The sequence below is a fragment of the Anabrus simplex genome, chromosome 14 (assembly GCF_040414725.1).
Source record: "Anabrus simplex isolate iqAnaSimp1 chromosome 14, ASM4041472v1, whole genome shotgun sequence".
Taxonomy (NCBI): domain Eukaryota; kingdom Metazoa; phylum Arthropoda; class Insecta; order Orthoptera; family Tettigoniidae; genus Anabrus; species Anabrus simplex.
In genome coordinates, this window is record NC_090278.1 from 91,428,948 (window position 1) to 91,441,112 (window position 12,165).

General features: G+C 43.0%; 1 protein-coding gene across 1 annotated transcript in view; it reads right to left on the reverse strand.

Annotated features, from left to right (window-relative positions):
• LOC136885656 (uncharacterized) overlaps nucleotides 1–1,280 on the reverse strand; it is a 69,181-nt gene extending 67,901 nt beyond the window's left edge. Inside the window, exon 1 of the mRNA XM_068230305.1 lies at nucleotides 1,145–1,280. Coding sequence (XP_068086406.1) covers nucleotides 1,145–1,261 — 117 coding nt within the window. The 5' untranslated portion in view covers nucleotides 1,262–1,280. The remainder of the gene's footprint in view (nucleotides 1–1,144) is intronic.
• Nucleotides 1,281–12,165: the final 10,885 nt, after the last annotated feature.

The following is a 12,165-nucleotide window of genomic DNA, read 5'->3' on the forward strand; positions in this document are numbered from 1 at the left end:
AAATGAGGCGTACTAGGCAAGATGAGAAGTGAGGTAGTTTGCCATTGCTTTCCTCACTGGACCAGAAGGTGCTACTGCAGCACGACTGATCCTATGAGAACACCCTTCATAACACTCAGACACTAGTTGTGCTCGAAATGTCATTACTCAACACCACTCATACCCCAGCAGTTGCCATATTGTCACATTCATGGGTGAGACTGTGACTTCGGTGGAAGCTACATTTTGCTGTCGCCTGTTAAGGCTTTCCAAATTTATAGCTTGCACTGCGGCTCCTTATCTATAAATCGGTACACAATCTATACTACGTATTATTTCGAAAGGTACTCCTGTATATCTGCTACACTCCATTGCCAGTTCAATACTTCACAAATAAACCCATCAACCTATATCTTCTTCACATTATCCCCTCAATCGATAATTTTAATATGTAACGCTGTGACAACCGCCCTATCCTTGTTCTCACTTGTATATATCATCAGTTGCTCTCACCTAGTTCATTCCATTAACTGAAGCTGTTTAACGAATTCTCTATGTCCACTTTATGACGTGGGCGTTATTTCGTATGACAAGTTGCTTCCTTCTTAAATCAAATGTTCTTGACAGAATCTACGAAATCCCTACATTAGCATTGGAACGTCTTGTTTCATTATCTCACACAACACACATACGATTAAAATAATCTTCTTGTTTCAATTTGCAGTTCCATAGCCGGCATTCTAACTATCTCAGGTCTCTCAATACTTGACATCAGTTTATTGTCGTAATGAATTATTTCCGTATCCAACTTGCTTCATTTCTTTCGAAAATACCAGCAGTCAGATCTCTCATAATTCTATTCCATAAGGAATCCTTCGCTGACATTACATGTCTCAGGATAGATGTAGTTACTAGAATACGAACAATCGGGGTGTACGATAGTATCCTTGTGGAACCCAAGTTACTCCTCTTATTAGGAATTGTTTCTACTGCTAGCTCTGATTACTACTGATCTGCCATTACCATTAGGAAAGAATTATCCAGTACTTTATTCACTTTCGTCTTTAGCTTTTGCTTGCTCTCACCCTTCGCTGCACTCCTCAAGAAAATCTGACCATAAGTTCACCCCTAGACAACGTTCCAAATGCTCAAGCGAAGTACTTACCAAGGCTTCCGTGCGCGAAAGTGCTTTGCTGTTCACTGGGCCCGCGTGTATCGCCGTGCTGCCGGCCACTAGGAACAGCAGAAGGGTTGACGAGCAGCACACTGCGAGCTCAACCATTGTAAGTCACTGTCGCTTCTGCACGTTACTGATAAACGGCAGACGATGAGCGTTCGCTTTATAGCAAGCAGCCGTACTTACATTCCAAGAACTGTGCGAGGCAATTATCCTGTAGCTTTGCGTAATACAGTGCTTTCAAGGTAAAACTACCTGCCAGGACAAGAGTTGGGGATATCAACTGTTCTATTCTATGAATGTAATGAATAAAATTACTGAACTGCTGTCAGTGATGGCCCTATAAGTTTTAAAAATGATGTTCTGATTAATTATCTACTTGAGATATTCATTTTGTGAATGCTACGTGCTATACAATTTTATAATTGCTATTTTTCACATGCCATTCACTTTGTGATTTCTTTACGATTTTTTTTCCAAATCAGCATCAAAACTATTATTGTGATTTTACTAATGACATTTACGATAAATTTAACGTTTCTATCCTGTATTTCCTTTAACAATCTTCTGTCATTCCTTCCTCTCGTAGACTTCTCGATTCGTTTCCCTTCTATACTTGCTAAGTACACATTTATGCTGAATAAAGCCGCTTCTCACGACAAATCATCAAAAAATAAATCGTTACCAACAGAAATTTAGTCGGCGATATTTGCTGTACCACCTCAGAGTAAAAACGTCAGAGAATTAAAAGAGCAGCGGACATTTTTCAACACTTCAAGTTACTCGTTAATAGCCTGTAAATCAGGAAAACAGGATGATTATCTCGTGACAAAACGGTGAATATCCGTCCTTAGATCTGAGAAGGCAAAAGAGTTCGCAAGGAGATCAGGAAGATTTTAATCTTGAAAATCATAAAAACTAACACAGAACGTGTTAAAAATAAGTTTTAAGGGTAACTTCTGTCAGTCTGTTTGTCTGTCATGAAGATAACTTCGTTTATAAACTCATGTGATATATTAAATTTAAGGTAATAATAATAATAATGCTTGTAAACTTCAGAGTGTCTGATATTAAATAACAGGGGAAACTCGAGAAGAAGGAAAGCACGATTCTGAGGAGAATTCTGGTACCACAGAAGACTACTGATGGGACTTCCTGCTCTATAAGTACACTGAAAATATCACAGATACAATGCGGACACGAAGGCTGAAATTCTAAAGAATGGGTGGCAAACAATTAGCCAAATAAATCTTCGGTTATATCTTTGGATAAAAAGCCACCTGCAGGTTTGTAGAGTAGGTGAAGAGGGATGCAGAAGAAGTTGGAATTTCACTGCAGATGATTCACAATAGAAGAGAGTTAGGAAGAAATGCCGAGAGTCTGAAATCAATTGAGGAGAAACCACTAAGTCAGAGCCTCGAACGGATCATTTCGGAAGGGAAGAGAAAGATGAGAGGCGAAAAAGTTCTATGCGGTCAATGTTGGTCAAATACGGAAGAAAATCGGATATTGCATTTGATTGATCTTGATGAGTTGTAGGGTTTTCGAAGCCGACCAGTTGTCGGAAATTATGTCCTCTCCCAGTTTGTTTATTACTAGCTTTTCGTCACCTTCAAAAATCACTGGACATAGCCGGGTTCGATACCGATACGTAAGTTTCAAATTCTGTCCCAGTGTTTTTCGAAGAAATTAATGGAATTATTAGAAGAAGGATAGGAATAATACAAGTGGGCCAGCTTGCCGTGCGCGCAGCTGTGGGTAGGGAATGCTGACGAAGAATTCACCCGCGGCATGCCCTGCCTGTCGTAAGAGGCGAAAAAGGGGCGACGAAGGGATGATTCAATTAGAACAACGAGACTACTTGTTATTAGTACCATCACGCACGGAACACCATGGGTCGCCGTTTCTTGCGCGTAGTAGCACTATGTTAGGTACGCAATAGGTTTGTGATTAGTAGCGACAGTGTGTGAGTCAGGAGGTGGGTCCTACAGTACCTGTGCTCAGTTCCCACTATGAGGAAATCCACGGGATAGTACGAGTCCCTGTGGTTAGTCCACTTATGTGAGGAACGCCATAGGTTTGCGTTGCCTGTAAATAGCGCCGCAATGTGCGAACAACGTAGGTCTGTGTTACATGTGCGCGTTACACTACCTGTGAATAGTACCATAATGTGTGGAATACCGCGAGTCTCCGCTACTTTTGATTAGTACCGCAATATTACACACAGTATGGTTCTACTTCCTAGCGATAAATACTATTATGAGGGGCCGATGACCAGGATTTTGGACCCGTTTCGACCATAAGCATAATCGATTCAGCATCGTGCTATACAAGCAGTCCCCTGGTCAGTAATACTATTGTTTTGGGCCAGCTGCTGTGCGCGTCAGGCACTGCGGGTCGGATCCACTGATCGTTTTAAATTCATATCCATCCATTCATTTATTCTTGGTCCTCACGCTTTGAATTCTGGTCAGTGGAGAGTTTTGGACTTATAAGTTGTCATTCATTTCGTCTCAGTTCGTACCATTAGGGGCCGATGACCTCGATGTTAGACCCCTTTGAACAGCAAACATCATCATCATCATCATCCGAAAATGTATTGTCACGACTTTGATATGGTTCGCAGATTTGGCCTTTGTGTATTCTTATTGACTTTTCTCATAAATACATGTAATATACACTGAGTGGCCAAATGTCGCGGGAAGGGATGTCCACTTAGAAAACGTGCCGTGGATGTCCCCGGAGCGTTGCGGCTAGCTGCAGGGTAGGTGAACACTCTCACACAGACACCAGTGTTGTGAAGATGGCAACACGTCGTGAGTTGACTGACACTGAACGTGGGATGATCATCAGCGGATGGATCATGCCTCAGGAGATTTCTCTCGAATTCACCTTTCCGACGTCAAGAGCGTCGAGGGTGGATCTTCACCACCCGCGTAACCGCCGCACGGACATCATGTCGCCCACGCAGAACCATACTGGGCGCTCCACGCGCTACTTTTAGTCAGAAAGTTGGGAGTCAGGTATCTATTCCTACCAGGACTGTAAGTAGGCAACTGCATTGCATAGGCTTCACCAGCTGACAACCAACCCATGTCCCTTTGCTGACACCTCGACACAGAGCTCAATGACGTGCATGGACAATGGACCATGGAATAGTGGTGGCGTGTGGTATGGTGCGATGAATCCCTGTTCCTCTTGTATCGAGCTGATGGGCGCGTGAGAGTGTGGCGTATGCCCCATGAAGCTATGGATCCTGCGTGTCAACAGGGAGGGAGGTGGCTCAGTTCTGGACTGGGCGGCGTTCTCATGTTCACTATTATGCCGCATTGTGGGCCTGCAGGGTATGCTGACAGGTGTACGTTATGTGGACATTCTGTCAAACCATCTGCATCCCTTTCTTTCCCTAGAGTACCCTGATGGAGATGCCATGTTTCAACAGCACAATGCGACATGTAACCGCTTTGTGGTGGCACGCAGGTGGTTGGAGGAGCACTCCAGTGACGTTAAAAACAGAGTTTGGCCCTCCAGATCCCCGGATTTTAATCCAGTCGAGCAATTATGGGATGTTGTTGATGCTGGAACCCCGCACAAATTACGCAAGACTAATTCTGGGTAAGATTGCAAGGTGCATGGGTCCAGGTCCCTCCAACACCTTGTAGGTTCGTTGCCTCGCCGTATTTCTGACATTCGAAAGGCTCACTGAGGAGCAACTCGTAATTAACTTCACATTCAGGGTCTTCCCATGACGTTTGCCCACTCAGTGTATACTTGCTTGTGTGTACCATTTCAGCGAGGTTTCACGTATGTCTGTCATGTTATAGCAAATTTCAAGAAGGGGGTTTAATTATTTGCACAAGATAAACACCGAAGATTACCGGTATGGTTCTAATAATGCGTATATCAAAATAAAGGCAGAGATATATAACATGAAATTGAGTATTTACTTAATTACTTGCAAACCTCCTTCATAATGAATGTCTTGATTGAACAATGATCATTTAATTGTGTAAGCGAACTTCCATTGTTGATACATCGAGGTTAGTTTGTTCATGGTTATATCTCTAGATATCAGTATGTAACTAGTCAAGTTTTCAGCACTGATGAGGCAGTAAAAGAAAGAGAAAAGTGGGACGATACTTGCTTTTTAGTGCTTAGCCTTACGCGGCGAGTGTGTTTTTAAAAACATGGCCATCAGTGCGTGAAAACTGTTCCGAAATGTGTCTGAATCAAGAAGAATATACATCGGCCCCTGTCCGTTACAGATATTTGGGCAAGGACTGGAATGGAAATGCTGGAAGCAGATGGAATTTTGTCCCGCGATATGAGATGAATACCTTCCAGCAGAGGGAACAAATTACAGTCTGAGTCAGTGCTACAGCGTACGATTAACTTTTCGTGTGTACAGGCACAAAGAGAGAAACTAACTTATGTTGAACCGAGCATTGCGAAATGTGCACTAAGGAAAAATAACTTTGAATCGCTGATCGCAGAAGCTGCATATGTTGATCTTTCTGTGACATTGAATTAAGAAGATGGCGTCATTCTCTGAAGGAAGTTACAAGTTGTCACATTAGTCTCTGTATGTAAGGCTTTCAAGAGGAAACTTTCATAAAAATACCTTCACTCCTCCGACAGTATTTTCACAATCTAACGTTACCGAACTACGGTTCTATTGCCGTGCTCCATTTGTAGCATAATCACGGATATACCCTGTAGAGTAGTACAGAATAGATACAATAAAAACAGGGATTTTACAGTTCAGAATGTCTGATACTGAATAAGGAAGGGAAAATGGATGAGCGAGAGAAGATATTAGAATAATCTTGAAAAAGCTCTTAGAACCCGAATAAAAGAAGCATGGTACTTGGAGCAAGAGGAGAAGTGAAGATCTATGTGCACCTCACAAGAATGAACGAGCGTCGACTAACAAAAATTATCTTTAACTACATCATCAAATTATAAGGAATTACTAAATGGCTACAAGAAACGAGAAAGGGCATGGGGGAAGTTCGCATCAATCTAAAAGAAATGTTTAATAGAGACATGTTTCGAGCTAAAGTTGATACAAAATGAATTAAAATAAAACATATGGGCGTCGGGGATGAAAGGAAACACACCGAAATGATGGAGAAGTTCTGGGAGAAGATAAAAGGACTAACCTGCAAGTCAATTGCATACCGTGGTCCAATGTAGGAGAAGAAAGAGAGGAATAATAATAATAATAATAATAATAATAATAATAATAATAATCATAATCATAATCATAATCATACAAAATTTGTCTGTCTAACATTTGTTCGTTCAAGATTCTTAACTTATTATTATTGCGACAAGGGAAATGACCACCCAGGATCCCACTACCGTTTCATCTGTATGAGTCACCTCTGCGTCCAGTACTGTTTCCTGCTTCCGTTCTTCGTCTGCCCTTTCTCTTGCGGTCTTCTTCGGTCTTCCTTCGGCTTGGATCCCTTCGAATTATTTTTCACCGTGTTCCTAGATTCACTTGCCTTTTAACGTTTGGAGCTGCGAGATGTTCAACCTCTCCATATCTTAACCCATGCTGTAGTAAGTTTCTTTCTCTAGACGTAACTAAATATCTCTGCTTGCGTGACTCAGGAGGCAGTGCGCCAGCCCCTCATCGCTGGGTTCCGTGGTACATATCTCGGTCACTCCCTGTGAGGTTTGTACTGGTGGCCCGGGTTATCCGGTATTTCCTGCCATATTTGATTCCAGCGACATTCGACAATACCATTTCATCTGTCAGTCATTACTCGATGCCTCAGAGGAGTCCGACAGGCCTTGGCGGCCGGGACAGTTCCTATCCTCGCAGCTGGATGTGGGCTTCATTCATTCTATTCCTGCCCTGTCGAATATCTGTAGGCAGGGAGAGGAACTTCATTATCAACCAAAGTCCAGCCTTCTTCTCCTTTTCATGATCTGTGAGATTCTCTCCAGCTTCTGGTAAACTTCTTCGTTGTTCTGAAGTTTCCATCCACCTTCTTTCTGCCTGTACAGCTCTCATACGTCTGAGATTCTTATTTCCAAGACTGCTAGCTTCTCCAACTTGGAGTTCATTGACAGGCATTCACTGGCATACAATCATTGCAGATGTTTTTCTTGTTAAACCATAAGCTCTCTACATTTATAAAGTGCGATACTTCGCTGCATATTTTGCTAGTCTATTCGCCTGTATGATCTCACGAAAAGATATAAACAACTTCTGAACCATTTCAATCCGTCCTGTTTCGAGGAATTTCGTGCCATGTTTCATGAAATTGGTATTTTCTTTCGAGATATCCTGTCCTGTTTGACTGAAAATTCCTTCCACGAGCTTAATACGTATGGGCTTTATAAGAGTATAGCGAAGTCATCCACGAAAGCCCTCAAGTTGAATGTAAGCCCTCCTGATTTTATATTAATATCATCATCGATTTATTTTTATAATGTGCTTTACGTCGCACCGACACACATAGGTCTTATGGCGACGATGGGATAGGCCTAAGAGTTGGAAGGAAGCGGCACTGGCCTTAATTATCGTAAAGCCCCAGCATTTGCCTGGTGTGAAAATGGGAAATCACGGAAAACAATCTCCAGGGATGCCGACAGTGGGGTACGAACCCAATACCTCAAGGTCACAGCTCGAAATCACCCTACGCTTTGGCTGAATTGTCGACGTACAGGACATCGGTTCAGAGCGTCCGGGGTTCGATTCCAGGCCGAAGTGGATTTTAATGACGACCGATTAATTCTTCTTGCCCGTGGACGGTACTCTTCATAGTCATCGAACACACAACCCTACCAACCTCCACAAAATGGTGAATAAATTCCTCCACATACGCTTGGGGTAAGGAAGGGCATCCGGCCGTAAAACAAGACCGAGTGCGCATTTGCGGCTTAATTCGCACCCGTCACCCCACAAGTGCCCCAAAATTGGTAGAAACAAAAATTATTATTATTATTATTATTATTATTATTATTATTATTATTATTATTATTATTATTGAACCTCTCTCTGCACACAGAAAGACAAATCAACATTCTGAAAACATTTCGTGGAACGTTGAGCTTTAGATACATTTTTAGAAGTGCAAATTAATGAAGAAATCAATGTTGCACTTCCAGCACTAGAAATAGGGAAAATAAACAAAACCAAATTATCCTAAATATGTCTCCCAGTCATGGCCTTACATCGCAGCCTGCACGATCGCTAGGTGACTTTGTCTGACCATCTTACTGTACCTTACATCACAGCCTGCACGATCGCTAGGTAACTTTGTCTGACCATCTTACTGTACCTTACATCACAGCCTGCACGATCGCTAGGTAACTTTGTCTGACCATCTTACTGTACCTTACTTCACAGCCTGCACGATCGCTAGGTAACTTTGTCTGACCATCTTACTGTACCTTACATCACAGCCTGCACGATCGCTAGGTAACTTTGTCTGACCATCTTACTGTACCTTACTTCACAGCCTGCACGATCGCTAGGTAACTTTGTCTGACCATCTTACTGTACCTTACATCATAGCCTGCACGATCGCTAGGTAACTTTGTCTGACCATCTTACTGTACCTTACATCACAGCCTGCACGATCGCTAGGTAACTTTGTCTGACCATCTTACTGTACCTTACTTCACAGCCTGCACGATCGCTAGGTAACTTTGTCTGACCATCTTACTGTACCTTACTTCACAGCCTGCACGATCGCTAGGTAACTTTGTCTGACCATCTTACTGTACCTTACATCACAGCCTGCACGATCGCTAGGTAACTTTGTCTGACCATCTTACTGTACCTTACTTCACAGCCTGCACGATCGCTAGGTAACTTTGTCTGACCATCTTACTGTACCTTACATCACAGCCTGCACGATCGCTAGGTAACTTTGTCTGACCATCTTAGTGTACCTTACTTCACAGCCTGCACGATCGCTAGGTAACTTTGTCTGACCATCTTACTGTACCTTACATCACAGCCTGCACGATCGCTAGGTAACTTTGTCTGACCATCCTACTATACCTTACATCACAGCCTGCACGATCGCTAGGTAACTTTGTCTGACCATCTTACTGTACCTTACATCACAGCCTGCACGATCGCTAGGTAACTTTGTCTGACCATCTTACTGTACCTTACATCACAGCCTGCACGATCGCTAGGTAACTTTGTCTGACCATCTTACTGTACCTTACATCACAGCCTGCACGATCGCTAGGTAACTTTGTCTGACCATCTTACTGTACCTTACATCACAGCCTGCACGATCGCTAGGTAACTTTGTCTGACCATCTTACTGTACCTTACATCACATCCTGCACGATCGCTAGGTAACTTTGTCTGACCATCTTACTGTACCTTACATCACAGCCTGCACGATCGCTAGGTAACTTTGTCTGACCATCTTACTGTACCTTACTTCACAGCCTGCACGATCGCTAGGTAACTTTGTCTGACCATCTTACTGTACCTTACATCACAGCCTGCACGACCGCTAGGTAACTTTGTCTGACCATCCTACTGTACCTTACATCACAGCCTGCACGACCGCTAGGTAACTTTGTCTGACCATCCTACTGTACCTTACATCACAGCCTGCACGATCGCTAGGTAACTTTGTCTGACCATCTTACTGTACCTTACATCACAGCCTGCACGATCGCTAGGTAACTTTGTCTGACCATCTTACTGTACCTTACATAACAGCCTGCACGATCGCTAGGTAACTTTGTCTGACCATCTTACTGTACCTTACATAACAGCCTGCACGATCGCTAGGTAACTTTGTCTGACCATCTTACTGTACCTTACATCACAGCCTGCACGATCGCTAGGTAACTTTGTCTGACCATCTTACTGTACCTTACATCACAGCCTGCACGATCGCTAGGTAACTTTGTCTGACCATCTTACTGTACCTTACATCACAGCCTGCACGATCGCTAATTAACTTTGTCTGACCATCTTACTGTACCTTACTTCACAGCCTGCACGATCGCTAGGTAACTTTGTCTGACCATCTTACTGTACCTTACATCACAGCCTGCACGATCGCTAGGTAACTTTGTCTGACCATCTTACTGTACCTTACATCACAGCCTGCACGATCGCTAGGTAACTTTGTCTGACCATCTTACTGTACCTTACATCACAGCCTGCACGATCGCTAGGTAACTTTGTCTGACCATCTTACTGTACCTTACTTCACAGCCTGCACGATCGCTAGGTAACTTTGTCTGACCATCTTACTGTACCTTACATCACAGCCTGCACGATCGCTAGGTAACTTTGTCTGACCATCTTACTGTACCTTACATCACAGCCTGCACGGTTGCTATGGTTACACTTCCGTCACACATTTTGTCGCGGTACGTTACACAAATTTCCATAATACCCCCGCCATAAAGACATACGTATATCAAAAATGAGCAAAGCTACTATTATTGGAAATACTCAGGTAAATTAATTAGATCAATGATCTGTCCAAGAATGAAAACAAATTAAGAGCGAGAAAGCTGGAACTAGAAGAATGACTCAAATACAACTGAAGTCGGACACTACAAACCGTAGAATATAGGTGCTCTCTGAAAACACATGAAATAGAGGTGTTGGAGGGAATGAGGAGGAAAATTCCAGCGACCAATTGATGGAAGGTAGGAGAGTGAGGCACACAAGGAATTAAGTTCGAGGGAATGCAAGACCGCTTTTAAAGAGGAGAATCTGGTTTCTTGTCTTCCTAGAGGCTTGTTACGTCACTGAATCTAGTTAGCAGTAACCTTCCGAGACAAGCTGGCGCCTGAACAAACGGAAGTTGTGGTGAGGAGGTAGGGATTGCTGCTTCTCGCGAGGCACTCATGGAGTGGGTCTCTTTGGGCCAGGGACGAACGACCTCGCAGGGAAAGAAAACAAACTTGTTCAAAGACACACCTCATCTCGGCAAGCTGTGGAACACAGTTCATGTTATAGGGTAGGAAAGAAAGGAAATAAGATCATTGCCGTCTTTTGAGACGAGATATAGTTTAGACTGCAAAAGTACTGGAGCGAGCAACAAGTATTCACTGGCCTGCAGAGCGGTTATATTGTGTGCAGTCTATCAGAACCCCTAGAATGTATATTACTCTCGCTACATTATGGAAGAGCGGGCTGCATCACCAAATTAGTTTGTATTCTAGCCTATTACTGCCTAAAATTCCTCGGTCTAGTTATTATTAGCGGAATTATAGAACGGTGATTTGTTATCTCTTGTTATCGCAAAGTCAAGAGCCATGTGGAACACGGATGAGCTGACCGTGTGATTAGGGGCGCACTTAGGTGTGCACTTGCATCCGGGAGATAGGGGGTTCGAGCGACACTGTCGGCAGCCCTAAAGATGGTCTTCCGTGGTTTCCCATTTTCACACCAGGCAAATCTTGGGGGTGTACTTTAATTAAGGCCACACCGATTCCTTCACACTCCTAGGCCTTTCCTATTCCATCGTCGCCAAAAGACCTATCTGTGTCGGTACGACGTTAAGCAAATGTTGGACGAATGAATTCTTGTTTAATATTGTGTATCTTTTATAGGTACGTCATAGTTAGTGTTTTTACCCAGAATGACGACGATGATGATGATGATGATGATGCATGTTATTTAAAGGGGCCTAACATCTAGGTCATCGGCCCCTAATTGTACGAAATGAAATTAAAATTAAAAGTCCAAATCATTCACTGACAAAAATAACAAAAATGTCATGAAGAATGAATGGATGGAAATGAATTTAAAACAATCTGTGGATCCGACCCAAAAACTAGCATAAAATAGTATTCTTGACCAAGGGACCACCTCCAAAGCACAATCCTGAATCGAGGATGCTTGTTGTCTAAAGGAGTCCAACATCCAGGTCAACGACACCTCATAATGGTGGTACTTGTCGCTAGTAAAATAGAACCATGGTATGTGTCATGTTGTGGTACTAATCAAAAGTAGGGTAGACTCACGGTGTTCCACTCATAATGGTTCTACTCAC